Source organism: Oncorhynchus gorbuscha, linkage group LG26, assembly GCF_021184085.1.
Source record: "Oncorhynchus gorbuscha isolate QuinsamMale2020 ecotype Even-year linkage group LG26, OgorEven_v1.0, whole genome shotgun sequence".
Lineage (NCBI taxonomy): Eukaryota > Metazoa > Chordata > Actinopteri > Salmoniformes > Salmonidae > Oncorhynchus > Oncorhynchus gorbuscha.
In genome coordinates this window covers 23,042,889-23,070,760 of record NC_060198.1, presented here as the reverse complement: position 1 = coordinate 23,070,760, position 27,872 = coordinate 23,042,889, and the positions used below count along the sequence as shown (strand labels likewise).

The 27,872-nt window shown below is 41.1% G+C and overlaps 2 protein-coding genes and 2 long non-coding RNA genes across 7 annotated transcripts in view; 1 reads left to right on the top strand and 3 right to left on the bottom strand.

Moving 5' to 3' along the window:
• Nucleotides 1-157: 157 nt before the first annotated feature.
• LOC124016363 lies at nucleotides 158-2,092 on the bottom strand. Its single transcript, XR_006835345.1, has 3 exons — nucleotides 1,988-2,092; nucleotides 597-784; nucleotides 158-436 (listed from the first exon to the last, which is right to left on the bottom strand). It is a non-coding gene; the product is annotated as an uncharacterized LOC124016363 (long non-coding RNA).
• Nucleotides 700-20,161, top strand: LOC124016364. The gene is made up of 3 exons (XR_006835346.1): nucleotides 700-1,194; nucleotides 2,182-2,252; nucleotides 18,992-20,161. It is a non-coding gene; the product is annotated as an uncharacterized LOC124016364 (long non-coding RNA).
• On the bottom strand, nucleotides 6,338-9,705 carry LOC124016361 (somatotropin-2). Its single transcript, XM_046331923.1, has 6 exons — nucleotides 9,550-9,705; nucleotides 8,959-9,098; nucleotides 8,704-8,820; nucleotides 8,102-8,257; nucleotides 7,106-7,252; nucleotides 6,338-6,897 (listed from the first exon to the last, which is right to left on the bottom strand). Exons 1-6 carry the CDS (start codon nucleotides 9,557-9,559, stop codon nucleotides 6,835-6,837), a joined length of 633 nt encoding a protein of 210 aa, XP_046187879.1. The 5' UTR covers nucleotides 9,560-9,705; the 3' UTR covers nucleotides 6,338-6,834.
• A 4,177-nt stretch (nucleotides 20,162-24,338) lies between the features above and the next one.
• Nucleotides 24,339-27,872, bottom strand: part of LOC124015044 (sodium channel protein type 4 subunit alpha B-like) — a 59,025-nt gene continuing 55,491 nt past the window's right edge. For all 4 annotated transcript variants that reach the window (XM_046329919.1, XM_046329921.1, XM_046329917.1 and 1 more), the window contains one exon: nucleotides 24,339-27,859. In XM_046329919.1, the coding sequence (XP_046185875.1) occupies nucleotides 26,586-27,859 (1,274 nt within the window). In that variant the 3' untranslated portion in view covers nucleotides 24,339-26,585. The remainder of the gene's footprint in view (nucleotides 27,860-27,872) is intronic.

Genomic DNA, 27,872 nt, shown 5'->3' with positions numbered 1-27,872 from the left:
GTTTTACACTGCCCTGGTGTGGAGGACCTTCTGTTTTACACTGCCCTGGTGTGGAGGACCTTCTGTTTTACACTGCCTTGGTGTAGCGGACCTTCTGTTTTACACTGCCCTGGTGTGGAGGACCTTCTGTTTTACACTGCCCTGGTGTAGCGGACCTTCTGTTTTACACTGCCCTGGTGTGGAGCACCTTCTGTTTTACACTGCCCTGGTGTGGAGGGCCTTCTGTTTTACACTGCCCTGGCTTGTGTAGTGCACTGTAACAGTGAGATAGTGGTCCTGACAGATGCTGGTACACCCGTCTCATGTGATTGCCAGCTTTGGCACGTCCTTCAGCTCAGTGATCACATTGGCCTTTTCAACACCATACTCGGTAGGAATTAATGTGTCACTGAGGTAACTCCTGGAGGGAGGAGTGTTGAGTGCCTTGCTCATCTCCCTACAGTAAAGAAAATATAGTTTTCATGCGTTGAATTATCATTATTGAATTGTTGTTGTTGTGTACTGTATTGTGGAGTGATGGGAATAACATGCAACCCTTTTATACTACTATATCCTAAAAAGTAATACAACTCAATAAATACTGACAGACTTGTTACCTAAAGCCCTTGGACTCCAATGTTGCGCAAAGGGGTGTAGGCCTTTCACTATGAACTTGGTCACGGCTAGGTGGCACTCTCCTCAGTCATCCTCCCACTAGCTGACAGCGTGAAGGGACTTTGGGCTTGTCTTTGCCTTGGACCAGTGGTATTAGAGGGAGGAGTGGGATGGATCATTGCAACTGCAACTTTAACAAAAAAGTTGCAAAATCTTTACATGGGTGATTAAATTTCTGAACGCACCCATAGCTAAACAATCAGCTGGCTAATGGTTACTTTTAATCCTGAACCCATGTTCGCATAAATGTTGTAACTCCGTGTGTGGGCTCTACGCTGCTAGCATACATACATAACGTAGATCGGGCAACGAGAGATGAACTACGAGCTAGGCAGTCGAAAATGGTGCATTTCTCTGTCTGTACGTGGACAGATTGCTTATGAGGGCGGAAACACGAGCAAAAGTATTGTTGCACTTGTGGCAACGAGCATTGTCAGCATCGACTCTGGTGAAGTGTAACCACACTTTAACGTGTAGCTCTCTCTACCATCGTCACTGATTAAGAGCAGCGTACTGTAACGTGTGAGACAAGTTAGAATTGTAAGTATATGCATGTCCCTTAAGGTCCTTGTGTAATTGTAATGTGATATTGTACCCCTAGCTCGATTGTCCATTGTTTGTAATCTATGTATGCTTGTGTTCCCTCATGTGCTTTATGTATTGATTTGTTGTTTAAAAAAAAGAGTAAAAAATAACAACGTGTGAGAGACGCGCGAGAGAGATCTCTTCTGGGTTGGGAAAAGCGAAAATGCATCATAGACGAATGTCTTAATTTTATTGCAAATTAGAAACGGTGGGTGAGATAAAATGTGCAAGATAACGTTTATTGTAGCAATAATAAATAGGGAATGTATTTTCTTAATGTATCCAGTACCGAAAGCAGAACCGATAACGTCGAAGCTTATCGATACTACGGCCTTTCATAATTTAGCCCAGGGGCCCGTTTAATACCTGGTTTCGGTGTCATCCCTATTCCCGAACCTATATATTGAAATCATATTGAGTGTTATTTTGCCACTAGAATACGATCACATTTTTGCCTCAATGTGTCACGAATGACACGATGTGCCCAATCAGCCGTATGGGAAAATACTCAAGTGGTGGCGGGAGCTTGGACTATCGTTTTCGCGTTCTCCCCAATTTAAATGAAGCTTTATTCACATTTTTTAAAACAAAAATACTTTAGATGTTTTGCTCACACAAAGCTAACTAGCTAGCGATTTCACATTGGCTACACCCACCTAACCAAACAAATATTGTATCTGTTGTATCATAATATAACATTGTATTGGAACATAAATGAGATCAATCTGGGGGCATTGCTGCTCCTTACTGTAACAATGTGGGTGCGCCATCCATTAAATCCCATGTAGTGATTGGCAAAGTCCTGACACTTGCTATGGCTTGGAGTTGTGAAGGAAGTTTGGATACTGCTTTGTGCTCAGCTTTACCTGGAGAACAGACAGAGAATGTACAATCAGTTGTAAATGTCAATCATTACAATGGTTATAACTTCACCGTGAACAGTGTTTAGGGCAGAAAGTGCAGCAGTGCAGAGTCAACCAGCAAGAGGCCAGTCTACAAATCATCATGGAGTGGTAAGACATTGCCATCTACAGGTCAAGGTCTGGTATTAGTTATTGGTCAAGTGTTAATGTAATGGTTCACAGCAGTTTATGAGAAAAAGACTACTCAGGGGCCTCGAAGTTGTTTTAAAATGGGGAAAAAAGTGCTTGGTTGAAAATATACACATATGTCACATAAGCAATGGTCTTATGAAATAACACAATTTAATCAAATCAATTTGCAGAGTATTTTGATATCTCTTTGGAATTTATGTTTGATAATCTGTGCTTCTACACCTGCATTGCTTGCTGTTTGGGGTTTTAGGCTGGGTTTCTGTACAGCACTTTGAGATATCAGCTGATGTAAGAAGGGCTATATAAATAAATTTGATTTGATGAGAACTACAAGCACTAAATTGTACAATGGAGTACCGCAGTATGAGTCAATACTCATAACATAAAGTGGTAAACAAGGAATCGTTTTCCCACCAATTTCTCCCATATGGGAGAAATATGGGATTTTAGAAACACTTAAAATAAGGCCTGTGTTTCATGTAAGCTTACCCTGGCAAGACAATTTGATAACGGTGTCAATCTCTCTAGGACAAGGTGACTTTTATCAATATATTTGCCTGTATTTAACCCCCAAAAATGAAATGCTAATTAGCTGCTAATGTGGCTATCATAAAGAACTACAAATGATCTGGACAAGACTGACTTATTTTAAGGGTTTCTAAAATCCACTATGGGAAAAACGAACAGTGGAGAAACCATTTTCCCGTTTGACCACTAGGTTTTATGGGTATTATGACACCTCCACTCTGGGGCTCTATAGTCTACAGCATGTGAGTAAGTTTCTCCCAGTTCCTTTACCTTCAAAGGAGAGCTCTGTAAAAAGCCTCTTCCGTGTGTGACTCTCTGCTTTAGATGCCTGGGCTGCGGAAAAGTACTTTACTTGAGCATAAAACCCTGGCTCGACCAAGGCAGCATTGGGACACACCTTTACCAGATACAGTGGTCCAAAGTTACAGAAGATGCATATAACGCACCCACAAGCTACAGGTGGCTGAAAACAACCATAGAACGAGTGACAAATTTCCGGCCAAGGATGGTCCGTTTAAAAAAACATTCCTTCCTCCCTTGCGCCTTTGTTTTTTATTTGTATTTTTTTATTCATAATACATAAATCAACAACTTACATTGCTACAACAAACATGTATAACAGAACAAAACACAGGTATTAACAAGGAAGTACTAAAACATACAACAAATATCAATAAAATAATTTCTATAAAATTAAAAATTCTAGTTGTATTCACTCTAAAAAAAATCTCATTATAATGATTCAGGAAGATGATATTCTTGTTGTTGTTCATTAGGGATAGTGTCTTAACAAGATCCTTAAATTCGATCAAAAATTTGTAATTTTGGTATAGAATTCTGGAATTTTTGTTTGTGTATAAAGTATTTGGCAACAAGAATAAAATCACAATAATTTTAATGGTCTTGTTATCATTGCAAAAGTAACATTATATCCTTCATGTCAAAAACATGGGTAATGTTCATAATGGTAAATAAGAATTCTGCTCCGTGGTCCGGGTGATTCCGTGATCATAGCTAATACAATTGTTAACAATTGTTTTTGTTTTTTAGTAACCACACACAACATACATTAGCCCAGATCAGTGGGCAAATAAAGGCCCAACAGTCACTGTATTGCCGTCTTTTGTGAGGCTTGGATATTCCTACTGTTGTCTTTCTGTCGTGTTCTTCCCATTCAACTTGACAAAAACAAACTCTAAACTTGTTCTATGTCGCTAACACAAGTAGTTAGTTTCTTTCAACATTGATAGCCAATATTAGATTGTTAACCACCTAACCCTCAATGTTGCTTTGACGGGCGAGAAAACAGTCCCTCACAGCAACGCCATCTTGGCTCCCCTCCCTCGCCCTTTGCCCTGCAAGTGTATACTCGTCAGACGTCATGAAACGTCAACATAAGTGTCCAATTAATTTGAGGGCTGAGGGGATAGGGTGTGTCTTTTAAGTGTTTGGACCGCAAGCTACCTTGCTCTCCTATCAAATATTTTGTACCAAAGTTGCATTAGTGTTCTGCAAGTTAATTTAATTGTAAAATGGAGATGTGTCCAAAACAAAGTCTTAGATTGCTTTAATCACTGTATGTAATGATGACAAATGATTTCCCCGCGCTGAAAACGTCATTTGTTACGCAGTAGATCATCTTCTTCTTCTTCTATGCTATTATGGCGGTCCGCAAACACACAGTAGAGGTGCATGCCGCCACCTACTGTATGGGGTGAAAACTGGGGAACTTTTATGCAGCAAAAGAAAGGTTGAAAAAAACAATGTTTCCGCCGTGAAGTCCTGAAGATCCAATAACCTTTTTGCCGCTTTCACAATGATATCCAGTTTCTTCTATTTGTTTTATTAGTTTGTCCTGTACAATTAATCACCTGCACAATGAATGGAACAAAAATCCACCTTCTTCACCATTAGTATTTCAGGATCTTTTATCTGATGAATGATATCAACAGGCCGCTTGCTTGTCATCCACTGCCAAAGCTTCATCATCTCTACTCTCTCCTTCAACAATGTTCACTGTCTCCACATAGGAGACCTGATTGACAGCCTTGAGCCTCGCTACTTTGACCTCCTTCACCCTAACAGGGCACTCAGGGAACTCTGGAAAATGCTTTCCATCACATTTGCAGCATTGTGTGTCCCCAGACTCTTCAACACTTATATTCCATCTGCAAATACTTGACACGTGGCCAAAGATGTTACATGCATGACATTGCTGTTACTTTTGTACATACATTGGCACTGCACATCTCATGTATCACAGCTTTACATGGGTCAGGAGAGACTCTTCATCAAACAGACTTCTCCTCCTTCTTTCCTTTCACAATAAGGGTTAAGTGATGTGAAGCCTCGATATCCAGCGAGATGACACCTTTCTTCTGTGCCCTTCTCTTGAAAATCACAACTCTCCACTTCGTATGTTGACAGTTTATAGAGCCACAGAGCTCTCCTTTTGCTGTTTTGATACACATGAAATCACCATCATACCGCTCCTAGTCACTCTGACTGACTCCACCTTTTTCGCAGATTTTCTGTACCCAACACGACCAATGAGCTCGAGCACGGGGCAGTGCTTACAGCTGCGTAACTAATGAAATTGCGAGTGAAGATACTGAAGATAAGTCCATAGATTTAGTTATGGTGGGAGTTGATGTGAGGTGGTGTGGTGCTTTTGTAAATATAAGATTCTGGTACTACTAAGACTCAACTTACTTCATATAACACTGAAATGTTCATTATGTTTAATGCATGGAACTTGTTGTTCATCATGCACCGACGCTATCCCTCTGACATCCTCAGCGCGCAAAACTCCATTGCCAAAACCTGAAAGCTAGCTTCACATCCACTGTGTGTCTTGAATGTTGAATAAAATTCCATTTGAACTTACTCTGACAATTGTCCATGGGTTTGGTTTTTGTATAGCGTGGAATTTGAGACAAAATATCTGAAGGAACATGTCAATAAACAGGTCTGCTGCATATACCCATCTTCCTCTCTGTCAAAATAAGTCTGGCACAAGTTATCGCTTGCTTGCACTTGCATGACTTTTGTTTTGACATGAGGTGTTTTGACATATTAGGCACCTGCAGGAGACCAGCCTTTTTATGTATGTTCATTTGGCTATCTTTTCTCAAATTCCGAGCTATATTAACAACCAACTCTATGGACAATCAGCAGACAAAGTTCAAATTGAGCTTTATTCAACATTCGCAACAGACAGGGGATATTTATGTACAATACGAATGTACGTGACTATGGGCTGTTTTCAATCTGTATTGCCGAAGAACAGCGTAACATCTTTAAGGTCATTTCCCGAACGAGCCTGACATATGCAGCGTTTGCGGTGAATGCCGTTTCCACGAACGCAGGGAACATTGCCTTGACATTTCAATGGAGCGTCTGCGATACGAATTGAATCCAGCCTTAAGTTGTCCAAGGGACACAATAGGAATGTTGGGGCTAGAAACTTGTAAAAAAAATGTTGATTTGAAAGATAGCAAATAGTAGCCAAGAGATCATGTATCGCAGAGAAGTTTATTGAAAACAAATCACTATTCGTTTCAAACAGTAAGATAAAGGAATGAAAATATTTTTATATTATCCATCTGTGGACATACCTAAAGATTGGAGCTCTACATGTTCCCATTTCACCCCTAAATATTAATGTATACATAAATGGCACCACCACCTTGAATCATATATCTAAATAAGACATATTTATAAACTGTTTCTGTAAATGTACTAATCTAAAATGTCCATGGATCAGTTGTAGCTCCGAGTAATGGAGTGAAAATCATAGAAAGTTGATTTCAGAGAACAAAATGCAAAATGCTTGAAAACCCCTGGAGCCAGGCTCTACCAGATCCAAATGAAATCTACTCTAGACTAAAAAAGCATGCCTAATGGAGAATCCCAGTTGAACATGCTCTTCAGTGCAGGGCAAGGTCTCATCTGTATCTGGGGAACCGAACCCTGGAGACAGGCTCTTGCTGGCTGCCGCACCGGCCCACGTTTACAGAGTGCAGTTGGCCTCCAGTGACTTCCTGCACTTAGCGACGGTCAGGTAGGTCTCAACCTTGGGACAAGAAGAATAGGTTATTAGTTGACACATTTTAATGTGCATGTTCTGAGTCACCAGGACTTTCTCGAGACCAGTCTTGATCAATGAACAATAATAGTAATAACATATGGGTTGAAGACCCAAAGATACTTCACAATGGAGATCACAAAAAAACAAAAAATATAGGAAGGCACATGCAATTGAAGGCAACATAGTCTTCCACCTTATGCATGTCCTTCTTGAAGCAGGCCAACAGTTCGTAGTTCCTCCTGACGTTGCCGTCGCCCCCCAGGTTCTGGTAGTAGTTCCCGTAGGGGGGCAGATGCTGAGAGTCATTGTCATCCAGGCTCAGTACGCCTTCCTGGCTCCCCTGTGGGAGACAGAGAGAGATGCATGGTGTGGTGGTCAGTGGAAGATAATAACCACATTGTAAACCCCAATATGCTGTCATTATTCAAAACTTTTGAGGAAACCGTTGCACTTAATATACAGAATCTGACTACAGTCACTTAAAGTGATTTTTATAGTCATTACTCAAACCCATAGAGTCGCCCTGTAGAGGGTTGAGATTTGAGTGGTATCAGCTTGACATTTTTTAGTAATGCCCCCACTAAGCCATGTCTCCAATATAATTTCCAAGTGTGCCTTGCCTTTTGAGTGAATTGTAGAGTTATCATGTTTGTTGTCATTAATTTTCATTCCTGTGAACTTCAAGTGATTTTCTAGGCAAATATTATCATTATAGTTAAACTCTTTATAACAATATATTACATATCTTATAAGGCCTTATTATGAGGTGTAGCTTTACCCAAACTCATGGTTTATGGTTTACAGGCCACATCAGGCCTGCAAGTAGGTTTGCAAAATTCCAGTACCTTGTAGGTTATTTATCTTTGTGAAAATGTAGAACAATGTACGTTATATATCTGTGTGTAGCATAAGATGAATCAATCAATCAATCACTCAATGTACTGTACGTGCAAAAACACAGATATTAAAAACAATTCCAAAAATCTAACTGTAGTAGAGCATGCTGGGTAAAAAGTTAATTTGTTATAACTTCAAAAAATTGCATTGATGTGACTCATTTAGTTTTGAGCCAGTACCACATAGACATTTTAAGTAATAATGACTTTTCATTGACTGACTTCAACTTACTAGAAGTATTTGAGTTAAAAATGCACAAAGTGCGGCACCACAAATGGTAATTGACCATTACCTCGATGAGCAGGTTGATGCCCACTTTGAGGTCGCTGAGCTTCTCAGAGATCTGGTTGGAGTTTCTGACCATTAGGCTGTTGGAGATGGTCAGGGTCTGGCTAGGGTACTCCCAGGATTCAATCAGGCGGAAAGAGATATGGAGCAGCTTCAGGACCTGTGTGTGTAGATGTAGAGAAACCACAGATTATTAGAAAATGAAGTTGAGTTGTAATTGTACAGCTTGAGATGCCATATCATTTACATGATACATTGCTGCAGAATGTAGACGTAGAGAAACCGCCAATTAGAGAGTGATGGGTTTTACTTACAATGACTATGAAATGTGGTTGTTTTTGAAGGCACTGATGTATAGCAACATTTTCCTGCCGATTTTTAAGTGTACAATTTAAAACTCCCTGTCATGGCTAGATTTAATTTCCACCATGCATGATGCTGGTTCTTCTTATCTACAGTATATATTTACCCATGGAGTTTAGACAATCGGGGATCTGCTTGCCCAATAACTAATGACTAAGTTGTATCGATTGTTCAAATTGAGATGCCCTATTATTCATGTTGGAATTGTGCATCATGGAGGATTGTCTCAGCCAGGTAACTTACTGAACTCTTCTGAGTCTCCTGCTTGTCGATGGGGCTCACGATGGAGTCAGAGTTACAGAAGTCCAGCAGGAATATCTTGTTCAGCTGTCTGCGTTCATCAGACAACAGGGTGCCTTCCTGCACAAAATCACAAAGACGGGAGAGAGAATGTTTTGCCGCTCGGTTTGCGTGAAGAGGACACCTGTCTACAAAGAAGAGGAACCACCTCTGAAACATTATCTGCTGTGTCAAAAGAAGATTCAAAAGCTGTCTTACAAAGTCGTTGAACATTTTCTGAGCCAATAGGTGGAGGTGTTGCACCCGGTTGACCACGATGTTGAAGAGCCGTTGGTTTTCCATCGCCGCCCCTTGACTCAGGAAACAACTGACCAGTAAGACTGGCATCAGCAGAAACACTAAAAGAGAGATGAAAGAAAATAAGAAATGTATAAAAACGAGTAAGTCAAATTATGTTGAGACATGTTAGTAAGACATTCTCAGCCTTTGTACATCAATAGCCTAGTGATTAAGAGCGTTGAGCCAGTAACTGAAAGGTTACTGGTTTGAATCCCTGAGCTGACTAGGTGAGAAATCTGTTGATGTGCCCTTGAGCAAGGCACTTAACCCTAATTGCTCCTGCAAGTCGCTCTGGATAAGAGCGTCTGCTACCTAACTCAAATGTAAATCTAATAGATCACGTTGTTAAAAGAAGTGGTTCTGTGTAATTAGATTAAACCCTCAGTACATTACTTGTTCACTCTTTCTCTGCCTTATTGGCCCCTGCCTCAGTGATTAAATGTTAAAGTTAAATGGTATTAAATGGTACACTGACTTCTCAATTAAAAAATCAAATAAACGCTGGTTTACCTTGTCCCATTTTCTCTCTTAATTGCCAAGGATGATTACTTCACTTGAAAGTGTGGTGGTCTGTTCAGTATGTTGCCGCTTGTTTGGGGCCACTGTTTTTATAGATGGGGAACACATGTTTTAATGTATCAACAGGAGGACAAATGAGATTTTCTCCATGTACCACCTCTCGCAGATGGGACCTGTTTTTGTATGTGACTATGGAACAATCAGTATAATGCGTCAAATCAATCATGAATTTTTCCATGAGTTCGGGAAGAGGTGACTCCTAAAAACAACAACGTACTCGATGACTTGACAAATGGGGGGCAAAACACATATGACGCAAACCTCTGTTGTCTAGCACATAATGAATGAACAAAAGTTACACTCAGTCACACAGACGGACAAAACCCCTGTAATTTGACAACAACGCCGGTTATTCTGCCGTCCCGCTGTGGTACTGTAGATGACAGGCATTATTTGACAAATATATTATATTGCTTCTTTATTAGCAACACTATTTGATTGTCTAATGTCAATTGAATGTCCTATGGTATGAGCACAGACCTCAAGGTAGACGCACAGAGAAGGACCTATCAAGGACTTGAGACGCACATCTTACAAAGTGTGTCTTTTGTTCGTTTACATAACATAAACAGCCACTTGATCAATACCCGTTTTGTCTTTTTGTGTGAGAGCCTTTGTTATACCTGACGAAGCCCAATAAAAGCCATCTGTTGGAGCAAGTGTGTAGGCCCTACTTCATTGATTGATTTTGGGGTAAAAAAAATCGATGTGCCTTTTTAATAAATAAAAAAAAAGTACACATCTCAGTGGATAACACGTGAATGCTTGCAGCCTAGTAGCATGTGCGCTTGACTACACAATGCTACTAGCCCAAAGCCTTCGCTCTGTTTGTGCTGCACAACCTTACTGTGGTGATTTGATGCGACACAGGCAGGTGTAGGTGTACTGTGTCTTGACACCGACAAAGGTTACCTGGTCAATAGTCATGACTGTAATGAGATCATGGTTGATGCGTGTCGTTGTGGCATACGGGGAGAAGACTGATACGTTGTGAACGAGGTCCATATTCAGTGTTCAGGACACGGAGACGTGCTGAATGTCAGGCTAGGCCCAGCACTGTCCTAATCCCTTCCTGGCGAAAACCGAAATCGATCTGTTAACCTGCGTCACTTTTTTGGACGGGCGGCTGCGAGTGTATTTACTGTCCACATTACCTTGTTGAATATGTGATAGCTGGCATTCAAAAGAGCATTATACAATGGGTAGTTTTGGCCATGCTATTTGACTGGATGTAGTGATGACTTGTTTTTGATAGTCCAGCAAATCAAAAATACTGTATGTACTGCATGTATCAATAAATATTTTATTCCATCAACCAACGTCTCATCATCTGGCCCCATTGCGGGATATGTATTGCCTGTAGCAAAATGTCAGAAATCACTCAAAATGTTCAGTTACTGTTTAGGTTTAGTCATACTGCATCACAGTGGTTCCTTAACTTCTCTTTCCTTCATACCCTTATTGACCCTTATGCAACATCCACACGGGGCTGCAGGGTAGCCTAGTAACCTGAAGTTGCAAGTTCAAACCCCCGAGCTGACAAGGTACAAATCTGTCGTTCTGCCCCTGAACAGGCAGTTAACCCACCTTTCCTAGGCCGTCATTGAAAATAAGAATTTGGTCTTAACTGACTTGCCTGCTTAAATAAAGGTAAAATAAAAAATGTAATCCCTTGCGAAGTGTTCCAAAAACACGTGATCACGTGATCTTATGGGAAGTTAATGTGATAACACGTGACAGCATGTAAAGTAATATCTGTGAAGTGTTCCAAAAACATATATGATTTATTTTCCACGTGTGAAATCACGTGTTCTTTCTCTAAGGGGAGCCTCACCAACTCTCTCCGTTATGTTATTTTACTCAGTCGGCTGTATGGCCTCATACCCATTTATGTTTTAACATGTTTCAAATTATCTGGATTAGCCCATTTCCAAATGAAGTGGAAATGATTCTTGAACGTTATTATCACGCTATAGAAGAAAGATATTCTATATTCCAGAAAATGTCCTGCATGGGTAATGTGTGATACTGTTTTGAGCAATTACATACAGTTGAAGTCAGAAGTTTACATACACTTACGTTGGAGTCATTAAAGCTCTTTTTTTTCAACCACTCCACCAATTTCTTGTAAAAAACTATAGTTTTGGCAAGTCAGTTTGGACATCTACTTTGTGCATGACACAAGTAATTTTTCCAACAATTGTTAACAGACAGATTATTCCACTCATAATTCTAGTGGGTCAGAAGTTTACACACACTAAGTTGACTGTGCTTTTAAACAGCTTGAAAAGTTCCAGAAAATGATTTCATGGCTTTAGAAGCTTCTGATAGGCTAATTGACACCATTTGAGTCAATTGCAGGTGTATCTGTGAATGTATTTCAAGGCCTACCTTCAAACTCAGTGCATCTTTGCTTGACATCATGGGGAAAATCAAACAAAATTGTAGACCTCCACAAGTCTGGTTCATCCTTAGGAGGAATTTCCAAACGCCTGAAGGTACCATGTTCATCTGTACATACCATAGTACGCAAGTATACACACCATGGGACCAGGCAGCCGTCATACCGCTCAGGAAGGAGACGCGTTCTGTCTCCTAGAGATGAACGTACTTTGGTACGAAAAGTACAAATCAATCCCAGAACAACAGCAAAGGACTTTGTGAAGATGCTGGAGGAAACAGGTACAAACGTATCTATATCCACAGTAAAAATGAGTCCTATATCGACATAACCTGAAGACCACTCAGCAAGGAAGAAGCCAATGCTCCAAAACCGTTTGGCCATAACGACCATTATCATGTTTGGAGGAAAAAGGGGGAGACTTGCAAGCCGAAGAGCACCATCCCAACTGTGATGCACGGGAGTGGCAGCATCATGTTGTGGGGGTGCTTTGCTGCAGGAGGGTCTGGGGCACTTCACAAATAGATGACATCATGGGGGGGAAAATTATGTGGATATATTGAAGCAACGTCTCAAGACATCAGTCAGGAAGTTAAAGCTTGGTCGCAAATGGGACTTCCAAATGGACAATGACCCCAAACATACTTCCAAATTTGTGGCAAAATGGCTTAAGGACAACAAAGTCAAGGTATTGAAGTGGCCATCACAAAGCCCTGACCTCAATCCTATAGAACATTTGTGGGCAGAACTGAAAAAGCGTGTGTGAGCAAGGAGGCCTACAAACCTCCTCACCTAACTTATTGTGTGAAGCTTGTGGAAGGCTACCCGAAAGGTTGACACAAGTTAAACAATTTAAAGGCAATGCTACCAAATACTAATTGAGTGCATGTAAACCTCTGACCCACTGGGAATGTGATGAAAGAAATAAAAGCTGAAATAAATAATTCTCTCTACTATTATTCTGACATTTCACATTCTTAAAATAAAGTGGTCCTAACTGACCTGAGACAGTGAACTTTTACTATGATTAAAATGTTAGGAATTGTGGAAAAACTGAGTTTAAATGTATTTGGCTAAGGTGTATGTAAACTTCCGACTTCAACTGTATATTATTGATTTCCGTCTATAACACAACATGTAGGGAAGTGTTCTACCCATCAAGGTTCACTTGGCTTAAACCTACCAAATTCTTTGAACACGTGTGTCATGACTGAGTGTATGAGGTTCATGTTAAATGAGTGTGTGCTCCTTTAAGAGTGCACAATATTTATAGGCTACGGGAGAGAGAACCAGAGAGCAAGAAATGGAACATACAATGTAAGACTATAGGACAGAATGTAAATAAACGAGCCCAGGATTACGCTGGACCAACCTGAACTAGAAGTTGAACTGACGTCTGTGCCCACTGGGTTGTCTTGTTACACTTACCGAGATATAGCGCTTGTATTTACATCAAGAGGATAGAGGTGAGCTACCTCTACACTGTTCTAAGGAATGAAACTGCAGCCAGGTGCCAGTGGGTGATTTATATCACTCAGTTCAGCCTCAGCTGCTCAACACCAATGAGCGAGGTACACGACCCACCGTCACTCTGTGTCAAACAAGCCTGAGACCCTGAAGCAATCAAAGGTGATATGCACATCCGAAACTTGAACCTCAAACCCTGACAATGACTTGGAGCGGAAAAGCCCATGGCCCCAGTAGCAAACACCAATACTCCCCCACCCTCGCATCCCCTGGCAAAGAGCGGCCCTCCCTGGCCCCTAGAGTCTCTCAGTGTTTGGTCCCAGGCCAAGATGTCTTCATGCCTTCTATGCTATTCAGTCCGCTGTGCCAGAGACTGTAGCAGGAGCTACATGAAGGAGAGAGAGAGAGGATAAGTGCATGGTCAGCAGGCAGGGTTTTGCCTTGTGAGTACTCTTATGTAAATCAAATGTCAGCTCCTGATATTGATTTGTAGTTTCTGTTCTTGACATATTGAGTTGTTCAGTATTTGTATACACTACATGGCCTAAAGTATGTGAACACCTGCTCGTCGAGCATCTCACTACAGAATCATATGGAGTTGGTCCCCTCATTGCTGCTATAACAGCCTCCACTCTTCTGGGAAGGCTTTCCATTAGATGTTGGAACATTGCTGCAGGGACTTGCTTCCATTCAGCCATAAGAGCATTAATCGGTCACTGATGTTGGCCGATTAGGTCTGGCTCACAGTCGGCGTTCCAATTAATCCCAAAGGTGTTAATTGGGGTTGAGGTCAGGTCTCTGTGTAGGCCAGTCAAGTTCTTCCTGATCGATCTCGACAAAAAATGTCTGTATGGACCTCGCTTTGTGCACAGGGGCATTGCCATGCTGAAACAGGAAAGGGCCTTCCACAAACTGTTGCAACGAAGTTGGAAGCACAGAATCGTCTAGAATGTCATTGTATACTGTAGCGTTAAGATTTCCCTTCATTGGAACTAAGGGGCCTAGCCGGAACCATGAAAAACAGCCCCATACCATTATTCCTCCTCCACCAAACTTTACAGATGGAATTATGCTTTGGGGCATGTAGCGTTCTCCAAACCCAGATTCGTCCGATTAGGGAAGCATGATTCATCACTCAACAGAACATGTTTCCATTGATCCAATGGCGGCTTGCTTTACACTACTTCAGCTAATACTTAGCATTGTGCTTGGTGATTTTAGGCTTGTGTGTGGCTGCTCGGCCATGGAAGCCTACCACTTCGCGGCTGATCCGTTGTTGCTCCTAGAGGTTTCCACTTCACAATAACAGCATTTACAGTTAACTGGGGCAGCTCTTGCAGGGCGGAAATTTGACAAACTGACTTGTTGGAAAGGTGGCATCCTATGACAGTGCCACGTTGAAAGTCACTGAGCTCTTCACTACTGTGCAGGGTAGCCTAGTGGTTAGAGCGTTGGACTAGTAACCGAAAGGTTGCAAGTTCAAATCCCCGAGCTGACAAGGTACAAATCTGTCGTTCTGCCCCTGAACAGGCAGTTAACCCACTGTTCCTAGGCCGTCATTGAAAATAAGAATTTGTTCTTAACTGACTTGCCTAGTATAAAATAAAAAACAGACCATTCTAATGCCAATGTTTGTCTATGGTGATTGCATGGCTGTGTGCTCGACTTTATATGCATGCAACGGGTGTGGCTGAACGAGCCTAATCCACTAATATGAAGGGGTGTCCACATACTTTCGACCATCTATTAGCCTAAATCATAAGATTTGTTTTCATCCTGATCAAATGTAGCCTATTAAACATTCTAATCCAAAGAGTGAATGTCAAAGATAATGTCCAACCTGAATTTTGATTCTTCACAACAGTGGTGATTTTAGCATGTAAATCTTGGTGGGGCAAACACCTTTTTTGGGAGGAGGGCCAGGACAAAGCCATTACACAACACAACACTAAACAATACATTAATTGCACTATATTCTGAATTTACAATTCTGAGTTGGAGGAAAGTTCAAAACATATTTTACCAGTTGTAGCTCGTTTTTCCCGAGTTCCCAGTTGTCTTGAACTCACTCAAGTCAGATTTTGCAGTTCCAAGTTAACAGTTATTCTGAGAGCGGTACAAATCATGCTTCATTGACAGCATGGACAATGTTGATTTGTTTATAATTGTAATAAGGAAGGAGACCCTTAATCTTAGACCTGGGACCACACAGCCACTCCACTGAATAGCAGGCTAATGATTGCTTTACAATGCTTGCAGTTAGCCACTGATTCCTTCTGTCACGTTCTGACCTTAGTTCCTTTTTTATGTCTCTGTTTTAGTTTGGTCAGGGCATGAGTTGGGGTGGGCATTCGATGTTTTTGTTCTAGGTTATGTATTTCTGTGTTTGGCCTGGTTCCCAATCAGAGGCAGCTGTCAATCGTTGTCTCTGATTGAGAACCATATTTAGGCAGCCTGTTTACCCACTATGATTTGTGGGTAGTTGTTTTCTGTTGTGTGTCTGGACCAGCAAGAATAGTTTCGGGCATTCTCTTTGTTGTTGTTGTTGTTGTTGTTGTTGTTGTTGTTGTTGTTGTTGTTGTTGTTGTTGTGTTCATTAAATAAATATGGACACATACCCCGCTGCACCTTGGTCCTCTCCTTCCAACAGCTGTTACACCTTCCAAACCACTCATTGTTGAATTTCTCTTCATATGACAATGATTCGTAGATTGTCAACTTGATTCATGATGATGTCCAATCAAAGCTATTGTTGACATAATTGTATGTATTTTTATCTGTGGCCAATGACCTTGAGCCTTCTTGGATGGGCACTTCTAATGTAACTCTATGCAGCACCCAAGGGGCTTGAATTTTCTAGCTCTACCCTTAGACTTGGCGGTGACGTAGTGTCCTCATGAGTGACAGAACACTGAGCCAATCACGGCGCAACGCTCTGTATTTTCTGGTGACTTGCCCTACCACCACAGAAAGCACTGAGCTAGGCTGAAACACATACATTTTGGAGCTGCCTTACTCAAGAAAACAAGAGACCATGTTTGTATGCGGTTTTATTAACTCAATGATATATATAAAAAATACATTGTTTGCAAACTGATATTAGACACGTATTAATGCCAAACATAAAATGCAAAATAGGCAAGTTCCCCCAAAATTGCTAAAAATATGGGGCTCAAAACAGGTGAGGCTCTGTACCACTTGACCTGACGGGTTGCCACTGCTTCACAACCACCATGACTTCTATCACCACCTTACGTCTTGAACTTTGATTAAGATCTTTCAGCAGAATAGAATATGAGGATGTGATACTATAGAATCCCCTATCGAAATCTAGACAGAGAGCTGAGGAGCAGCAAGGCAAGCAGTAGGTCATTAAAATTACAAGATCTATATAGAGACGCCTGTCAGAGAATATGCTTCGCTGCTCAGTGCTCACTATCACCCTCGGCATCCTAAGCGAGGATACCATTCAAGGGCGTATTTAAGTTTGGGAAGACTACCAGGCTTCGGTATTTGCTGGCACATGTCCAATGTCTTCCAGAGTGTTCTGCAGGTTCCAGTAAATGTGCTGTGATACCCTGCGAGGTCTCCTGTCCCCATACTCTGTTATCCAATCAATAAACATGTTGTTTGGTTGCTGCTCAGGAACGTCACCAGGATTGGGCTTTTGGGGCTTTAGCCCTGAATGATTTTTAGTCCCAAATCTTTTGCGCTGCTGCTGAAAAAACAAATAATATATATATATATATATATATATTTACTGAATGTGTTGCTTAGTTCATAGAACCGTGGTTAGGTGAAACTCCCAAATTCATCCAATCGTTATAATAAATGTAAAGCAATTGCCGTGTGTGGTCAACTAGATGGTAAGTAGATGTTCGCCTTTATAAATCAATCAATGGCAACAACAACAAAAAATCACTGAATCTCCGTTTGGATATTTGGTTCCAGTTAGGCCGGGAAATGTTAGCTAAGTCGAGTATTCATGATAATTCGTCTAGTAAATAGAAAGTAATGCAGATCTTCTCTACACACACAATTAGGCCTCTATAGCCTACTTGATGAGCTTCCCTAATGTTTTCCTGAACATTCCAATATTTTTCTGATGCATTTCAGTCACAGCTGGTTTCGAAAACACATTTGTACACTTTTCCCATTGGCTATTCAAGTCATTTGTCATATTTTCTTATTAGCCTTATGAACATAGCAACCAGTGGTGTAAAGTACTTAAGTAAAACATACTTTTCAGTACTACTTAGGTATTTTGGGGGGGTATCTGTACTTTACTTTACTATTTATATTTTTTGGCAACTTTTACTTTTACTCCACTACATTCCTAAATATAGTAATGTACTTTTTACTCCTTGCATTTTCCCTGAGACACAAAAGTACTCATTACATTTAGAATGCTCAAGCAGGACAACAATATGGCACCTGTCAGTATAACACTTTGTTATCCCTACTGCCTCTGATCTGGCAGACTCACAAAACACAACTATTGTGTTTGGAAATTATGTCTAAGTGTTGGAGTGTCCCCTTTCTGTCCATAATTTAAAAATAATACAAAATAGTGCTGTCAGTTTGCTTAATATAAGGGATTTGATGTATAGCATTTACTTTTACTTTGTATGACAATTTAGTACATTTTCTACCACCTCTCCAGACCTTTAAAACCAGATACTTTTAGACTTACTTTTACTCAAGTAGTATTTTACTGGGTAACTTTTACTTTATGTTAAATTAAGATATATTTACTTTTACTCAAGTATGAAAATTGACTACTTTTCCCACCACTGATAGAAACTGTGTTACCATGGTTAAAAAGTTCATAAGGCCTACATCGTTTCTATAACGATTTAGCTGAAGCCAATATTGGCTCAACAGGAAAAAGCAGTGATTAGATAAAAACATTTGTTAATTTATTTACTGAAATTGTAGGCTGCTTGCTGATAGACTATTTTAAATATTATTGTAACAGTACTGTAGGCCCGCCTATGCAATAACCTCATATTTCGTTACTGACCACAATCCATTGAATTAATACCAAGTGCTGAGTATTTTGCATTGGGTAGTGTTACATCTGCGCCTGCCACGCCCTCTACTGCTCATCCTGTGTCTCCCTAACATGCTGCCACTCCCCCATTGTGTGTGTGTGTGTGTGTGTGTGTGTGTGTGTGTGTGTGTGTGTGTGTGTGTGTGTGTGTGTGTGTGTGTGTGTGTGTGTGTGTGTGTGTGTGTGTGTGTGTGTGTGTGTGTGTGTGTGTGTGTGTGTGTGTGTGTGTGTGGGTGGAGACAGGAGTGCTGGAGGCAGAGCAGATCCCCACCAGCTGCAAGCTGTTCTATAATCAAGACCTCTACAAATACTCAGCCCTGCCACTTCCACACTGCCAGATCGTAACCTCTGCTCAGTCAGTCTCCGGTTTTAGCCATTTGCTCCTGCATAGATTCGGTTTTCTTGGTGTGCCTGTTTTCCCTTGCCTGACGCCGTTTTCCTCTCCGTTACAGTTATGTCTGCTCTGACACTGGTCCTTATCTCCAGTCCCACGTCTCGTCAGTCCTGCTACCCTGTCCTGGACCACCACTCTACTACTTCCTTGGATTCCTCTCCAGACCTGATTTCCCAGCCCCAACTCCCTTCACCTCAGCCTCAGCCTCAGCCTCAGCACCTGGCTCCCTGTAACCCGCCCAAGCTTTCCCTGGCCTGCACCCCATCTTCCCCCTGTTTTTCAACAAATACCATGGTTACCTTATCCCAGTCTCCTTGTCTGAGTCTGCTCTTGGGTTCACCTGCTTCGCACTTTGTAACAGGTAGAGAACAACGCATGGAAGAAAACATAACTGTGGTAAGGGGTTCTAGAAGTGCTGCAGATACATTATATAAATAAATGTTCCTAATTATATAATTACTCCTGTCTGTACAGAAATAAATGAAATCATTGAAAACACTACACCAAAGAGCATAATTTAGCCACAGATGATCAATAACTTCTTTTTTCAAATGCTGTTGATTGTGTTTTGTTTCATCATCAGCTCATTAAAGCCTACAGTTGGGAATCTGGAAATTGGGCAGCCTGTGGGAAATATCAAACACCTGATTGTTGATTTGTGGCTGTCAATGTGACTGTCAATGAACAGAAGGCAGCAGTTAAAAGGTCTTTCACAATATTTCAAAATGCAAAAAACGGTCTATGAGTGAGTGCCACTGGAAAGTTGGTGGACTATACTTTCCTCATATTGTACAATCTGTGCCTCTATTTTCCCTTAGCCTATATGCTATTGGTTGCATTTAAGACAGGGCTGTTCGTTTTATTATTTTTTTATTTATTGATCTCAGTATGTCTGAGTGGCCTATTTAAAAACACACTTGTAATGTCTCCATGTCATGTGAAATTATGTAGAATTGCATGAAATTATTTTACAAAATGCCATTTTTCTCGAACCTGCAAATACAATGATATGCAATGCAAGGACTGAGCCCCGAATGTTATGAAACTCTGACGCCACTGTTGGTGGAGCTGGGAGTGAGTCAGTCACGTGGTAGAGTAGGAAGCTAGCTAGATAATCACCCAGGCATTTCCTTAACAACTAATGGGGATTGCAAAGCAGCGGGAAGTGTTCAGTGTCATTCCATGTTAATGAGTGGTTATGTTTCCCTTACCACGCCACAGGTGTGCGTTTTTCTAACTCATTCTATGAATAGGAAAGGGGGGCGTGGGGAGGGGTAGAGTTGAATGATCCCGATTCCAGTTGTCTCTATTACATGCACCATCACCCACCCATCTGCCCACCTTCTCCTGAAAGTGCAAAGTTAATGTATAGTGCCATGTCTTGTCCCTTTTAGAAGTGACTCCAATAACTATTTTAGACAACTATCAAGTCTCTCTCCTATTAACATTTGAGACTGTTAATTTCACTCCTTTTATATGGTAATACAACATTTAAGTTTACACACTCCCAGGAATGTCATATATGATGGATCATTAGCTTATACACTAACTTTCACACATCTAGATGGCCGGGCAGGGTGGGTGTGGAGCCAGAGACAGCAGGGGTTCAAACTGTAGATCCCAGTTCCTACATTTGTAAATTTAAATGTAGATTTTCTCAAACAAAACTATGCTACATTTTATCTCTGGGACCCTCAGGATGACAAGTCAGAGCAAGATTACTGAATGTATCAAACCAGTTGCCATGATAAACGTGTTTTGTTGTTGTCTCCTCAAACAATAGCCTGGCATTTTTTCACTGTAATAGCTACTGTAAATTGGACAGTGCAGTTAGATTAACAAGAATTTTAGTTTTTTGCCAATATAAGACATGTCTATGTCCTGGAAAGTTTGCTGATACTTACAACGTCATGCTAATCACATTAGTGCACATTAGCTCAACCGGCCCAGTAGAGGGACACAGACCCGTAGAGGTTTTAAGCTAAAACATTTTGAAGTAGCTTACATTTTTTGCTACATTTGTAACATCTGTCCCCTACACTAGAACAAGTTGTGACTCGAGAAACCCTGGAGATCCTCAAGGAACCTCTGGAGTTCGTAAAGGAACCATTGTTAGAACCTTTGTTTAGTTGAGGGGTTCTTGGGAGGAAGCTTTAATGGTTCAATGTAACAATGGGTTTCTGGAGGAACCCTGGAGTGGGGGAGTGGCTTAGTAAGGATGTGGATTTTTGGGGGGGAGCACCCGTTAGAGTAAATGTCATTCCTGTTCATCTGTTCCGTTGTATTGTCATCACATGTTAAGGTTGAACACTGACAACTTTGTAGCTTCAATAAGTTCCTCAAGAGCCTATGCAAATCCCAAAGTTGTAATAGTTACTACTTTATTACTGTATGCAATCATCAATGTTAATATTATTCATGTTATATCACAATATGTAACATGCATAAATATTCAAGGAACATTTACATTTGCAGTGTACAAACTTAATATGATGAACAGGAATGACATTTACGTGGGCGATGATAAATAATTATCTGAAAGCCCGCCTCCAATCTGATAAGAGGCCACCTCTACAATAAATGATTAAAAAGGAAACCCAAAAGTTTCTTCCAGGCACTTTTACTTCTAAGAGTGAGTGTAAGGTATTTCATAGCTTCACTCCACAAAGTCAATTTTTACTGCACTGTAAGTATTTTATACTTTCTATATATTTTTTTATATTTGCCCCTAATTCGTAGTAGACATGTGGTTGGGTTTAAATGGTGTCATGTTTTATGGCTGCCATTTTTACGTCTCATCAGAGCGGCGGAATGGTACCTACAGTGTGTACCATGCACTAGCTCGTTGACTTCTGACCCTAATTGCCATCGGAGATCTAGGACTGGGCACCAGCTGGTTCCAGAGGGGACATACCCTCGTACCCTCTCCTCTGATCCTCTCACCCCTCCTCACTAACACCCCCCCCCCACCCCCTCTCTCTACCCCTCCTGACTATAACTCACATTTGAACGCTTGATCCCTTTCGCTTTCCCTCTCCACACGCTAACCTTCCTCCCACTGGTCTGCCCCCCTTCCTCGTTCCCTCCCACTCAGTCTTACATCAAAACACCTGTCTCCTCTCATGTTGCGACTCCCAGGAAGCTGCTGGGACTCTGGTTTGGAGAAGATTCCACGTGTTGACAGGACAAGCCCTGCCAGTGCTTCACTAGTCTCACTACATTGGGCGAAATCCACGGCACTCTCTGGCTATGCTATCCCCCCCAATCACACACACACAAGCATGTATACACACTTACACACACACACACACACACACACACACACACACACACACACACACACACACACACACACACACACACACACACACACACACACACACACACACACACACACTTACACGTCAGCGTAACGCTATAAAAACGTAAAGTACATCGGTGGGGCCGTGCTCCCACCCATCCAGGAGATCTACTAAAACAGTGCCATAGGAAGTCCCGCAGCATCATCAAGGACCCCACACACCCCAACTACAAGCTGTTCACTCCCTTATCCTCGGGGAGATGGTATCAGAGCATGAGGTCTGATACCGACAGGCTCAGAGACAGTTTTATCCACAAGCCATCAGACTGTTGAACACTTGAACTGACCATCTGTACTCACTCTCCACACCCTTAGCACACAATGCAATCACTCGCACACGCATCACAATTGTGGTTACCAACCTCTTCTATCGCACAGACTCAGATTTAATACTGCACAATTTAAACATTCCCCCCCCCCCCAAAATCCCTTCCTTCTCTCATACATGTGTAAATGTTGTACTGTAAATTGTGCATTCCTGTATTATACTTACTCTAAAATAGTTATTATATTCTACTGAGCCATTTACTTTATGTTCCTATTCTTGTTACTATGTGAGTGTAAGGAAAAGTCTCACAGCTCAGTGACTGTGAAGTGAAAACATATAGACTACACAAACAAAAGTTACACTGAAATGGCTTTTTCTAACCCTTTATAGAGCACTTATACATGACACATCTTGCAAATTGATCCTTTGAATTAAATGATAACATGATAATGGCACCATTTGTTTGTATTTTGAAACACATTTATGACACTATCAGATAGTTAGACTAGTAAGTTATATTAGCTGGCAGGTGTGATGTGATAGAATTTGAGTGAGCCTCTATTTTGCTCATTATGGTCACCACACCCAAGCCCCTTCCCTCCAGTCATCACAAGCATGTAGATAACATCTGTAGCTAATCTCCTTGACCTCCTGGTCGGTCATAGGGCCAAGCTCGGCATGTGTACCAGGGATTGGTCAGTCAGTGTGAGGAGTGAATGGGTGTAACATTATAGTCGTGGTCCCACTCCTGGTCTTGCAAACTAAAGAGAGACATGTGGAACACACAGACCCTCGCTGTCTTAAGGTCGTTACGCACCGATGACCCCTGACTTGTGCTGTATGCTTGGAACTCGGAGAGGAATAGTCCGGCAGACACTTCCAGCCAGAGGCCCCATTGCCCCCGCCAGTCTCCTAAAGGAAGGGCCTGGTTAGAGAGAGAGAGAGACCAAAAGAGAGAGTGTGTGTGTTTGTGCGCTTGTACATGTGTCTGGGGAAGAGGGGAGGGCAACTGCTCCAAACCCAACGGGTTCTGATTACAGTGCTGCTGCTGCTGCAATCATATGCCTGCTGGGTGAGACGTCCTGAAGGCACAGCTTAATGTTTTTCATGTGAAGTGAACACAACCAGAGATCAGCACTTGGAACACAGCGTTCTATTTGGTTTTTGAAACGTAATGCTGCATTGATAGTGTTGGCAGGAAACCAACTAAATGTTCTACCACTGTTTAATTATAAATTATGTTTCTCTTGGGTTGAGTTATACATTCATCATATGCATAAGGGATTTTTACAACATTTAGTGCATCCCGTATACTGTAAGTCTTTTACAATGACAGATACAGCTATGGTATGGCTGTGAGAACTATCTAATCAATGTCTTCGAGGCACGATAATAAGGTGAGAGTATTTATGGACTGTAAACTAAGTCCTAACACTATAGGTTTAAATAGATATCTGACTGCTGGTTAAGCACTGCCCACAGGAAATAGAGAAATGAACTAAATCTACAAAATCACAAATGCCTAAAGGATTACATATATTCTTGTACTCCAGAGGAAAAACGTCACATCTGGAAATTGCTACTGATCGTAACCGGGAACAAAGATGTCGTGACTCGTAAAAGTGAGATAACTGAAAGCTACTCGTGTCAGGCAGTCAAGTTGTGACATGCATAGCTCTCCAGCAGATGGCATATACAGTGTGCCTGTGAACAAAGACATCATAAAGATCCCTCCCAAAATATTTTAGAAATACAATGCAACTGGCAGAGCACCCAAACCCATATTTCATTTTTTATTTGAAATGTATTAGAATTGTTAGAAAGTAAAGCTTTAAAGCACAATATGTCCCGCTGTGTATTTGCATTTATAGTTTATCATTACATGAATTAAATGCTCTTTATGTCGATAATACAATCTACAAAAAAACTCCACAATTGAGCATTGAACATACAATATTTACAGGCAACGCTGACAGCATATTGCATTCAGCCTCAGGAAGAAAAAAATACAATATGACATCCTTCTCTATTTCTTTCACACAGTATTAGTTTTTGTAAACAATGCTGCATGATATATATGTCATTTACATTTCACAATTCCAAGGTCCTCTGCTTGAATGTTCACACGGTGCATAGAACCTGATTTAGAGGAAAACCCCTCTCACCTGTGGATGAACTGCTGTTGTAGGTAGCACTGACATATAGGCACACTTGGTTTAACAAACATGGAAGAGCTTGTACAAAATGTTAAGCAGTTGCTAACTTAGTATGTGTCCTTAATTCAAACTCAAGACCCCCTTGTAATGAAGTGCTAATTGGTTAGAATGATTGGATCACTGAAATAAATAGAACATGTGATCTAAATTGTCCTCCACACGCTGTTTTCAAAACGCAAAACGGACACACATTTGATGGTGCAGTTAGGAATTGTAGTACTAACTCAAGCTGGTTCCATGCATGTGTAATTAATCCATGTGTTTCTCATACAAGTCTCCAAAGAAATCGCAGTGTGCTTGATTGCGCTAATCGGAGTGTATTAGTATAAATAGTCAAATGTGCCTCTCCAAACAGAGATTGTGTAAGATATTGTACACACATTTATGTGAGATTGATATTAAAGTATCATTAAAAAGTAGTTAACATGACACTTTTTAATGAATAAACTGCATTCCTAACAAGGCTTCATTCTATAGTACAAATGATGTTGCAAGTGCTGTCCTACTGCATTCCCATGATTAAGACATTTCTGTGTTAAGACTTGTATGGTCATTTTAGCTGAAGCTTTTATCCGGAGCGACACAGTTAACACATATTACATTTTACATTTAGTATGTGCCCCTTGTGAAAATCAAAACAACAACTATGGTGTTACAAAGCCCCATGTTCCAATAAACAGACCAGTACATTTTCAGCATGTGCACCTATTGTGAATATATGTAATTATTATTTTCTATCATCATACTGCTTAATACCATAAATAATTGCAGATTAAAAACCGAACACTGTTAGTAGTACTTGTGTTAGGTTACTTGTGTTACTTACAATGAGAAAAAATAAAGTAAATTACCTTAAAAATCAAATCAAAGGAAATATACAGAAAATTAAGAAATCCGTAAAATCCTTTGTATATACTGTACATCCCAGTGTGAGTATTTGCTTTAATACCTTAAAATTAACAGACAAAAGTGTTGGCCAAATACGTCAAACCAAACAAATAATAACTTTTCAAAATACAATTGTATTCACTGAAAAATATATTGAACATTTTTATTTGACATTCTTATACAGGTATTTGGGAAATGATAGGGCAGAAATAAAAGTTTTGGTTAAAATGACAGAGGTACCAAAAGTCATAATTTCATATGAAAAAACTACAATACATTTTGAGAATCCTGTTTTTGGAGTCATATTTCAACTTTGAAGATACAGCTGAGAACATTGTTCGCCTTTTTTGTTGCAATTGAACACTGCAAAGTGCAGATTTGATTGGAAGAATACATCTTGAATAAAAAAGGCATAAAAATACGAAAAGGAACATATTTATTAAATTACTTTCAGGGGACTGAAAGTTATATTTTTGCGAGACGGAGTTTTATAGACTTATTGTTACCTTACACATTGCTACCTATCTCTTAGGCTATTTCATTCTCGATTGATCTCAACTATATATTACAAGGGGTCTGCTTCCACAACTGGGCTTACATCCATAAATGAGCCCAAAACTTTCAGCTCGGGCTTTGGTGATTGTCTTGCCAACAATAGCTATGATTTCTCAGTCAATTACATTCCAGGTTATCATCATCAACATCAATTAAATTGACTGCTATATTCGTTCTATCATCATCTCTTTGATTAAGTGGGCTGGGCTCTATGTGTCCCTCAGAGTCTAAGTTAGCGAGAACCCTGTCTCTGACCCAAGCCAATCATACCAAAGTTGGACATTGGAGATGAACAAGCAGTCTCATCGTCAAAGACAGAAGTACCATGATGATTCAGTGTTTATCCATTGGTTGCACTAGCCTTTCAAACATCGGACTCTTTCAGCTGTGAGATACGGATTGAGGCCGGGATGACAAAGGGGGCAGAGTGCAAGATGATCTCGTTCTGAAGCTCCACAGGCAGCGGCTCTTCAGTAGTCTCCACAGGAGGTTGTGTCTCTGTCAGTTCTTTGCTCTCCCGCTTTTCATGAGAATCCATATCTACAACTGTTTCATCCACTCCGAGTGATTGTTGGCTTCCATACAGTTTGTTCATCCTGATGGCAATCATTCCCTCCGTCTCTGGCGGCGCTTCGTCCTCCTTGGTTAACGCTTTCTTCTCGCGGTACTTGTAGGAAGCGAGTTTCAATGAACGTCTCAGCAGATGCTTACGATAGGCTCTCTGAATAACAACAGCTGCTACCTCCTCCCGCTTTCGCCTCAGGGTGGTGGTGATTGGCTCGTATGACACTTTAGAGGGGTTGTTGGCCATGAACTTCTCCTCCATGCTTTCTTTCATGGCATCCATCTCCGCTGACTCTCCCAGCACCTCTGTGGTCAGCGCCAGCAGGATGTCCAGACAGTGGATCTTATCCCCAGGGACAATGGGAAGGTCCATGGTGATCAGCTTGATTGCGTTGGGTTTGGGGATTCTGAGCGGGTCTTTAAGCGTGTCACAGAACTCCGACAAAATGTCGTAGGCGATGAATTGTGACGCGTCAGGGTCGAACTTCTCCCAGGTCTCGTAGAACATCTCGAAGTCTTCCTCACACAGAGGGTCGCCACTCTCCTCTGTGGCCACATTGAAGTTCTCGAGGATAATGGCAATGTACATGTTGACCACAACAAGGAAACACATGATGATGTAGCTGCAGAAAAAACAAATTCCCAAACCAGGGCTGCCGCAGTTGCCTCTTACATCTGTGCCGGGATTTTCCACGTCCGGGTCACAGTCCGGAGCTCTACTATTTAGAATGGGTGAGAGGAGACTATCCCAACCGGCTGAGGTTGTGATCATGAACAGACAAATTATACTGTTTCCAAAAGTTTCAAAATTGAACATATCGTCTATCCCGGCCTCCTTCTTGACATACGCAAAGTTGGACATTCCGAAAATGGAGAAGATAAACATGATAAGGAAGAGCAGGAGCCCAATGTTGAAGAGAGCAGGAAGTGACATCATCAGGGCAAACAACAGTGTCCGGATGCCTTTAGCTCCTCGGATGAGTCTCAGAACTCGACCAATCCTGGCCAGTCTTATGACACGGAAAAGGGTAGGTGAGACAAAATACTTCTCTATGAGGTCCGCCAGCAGTAAACCTGGAATGGAAAG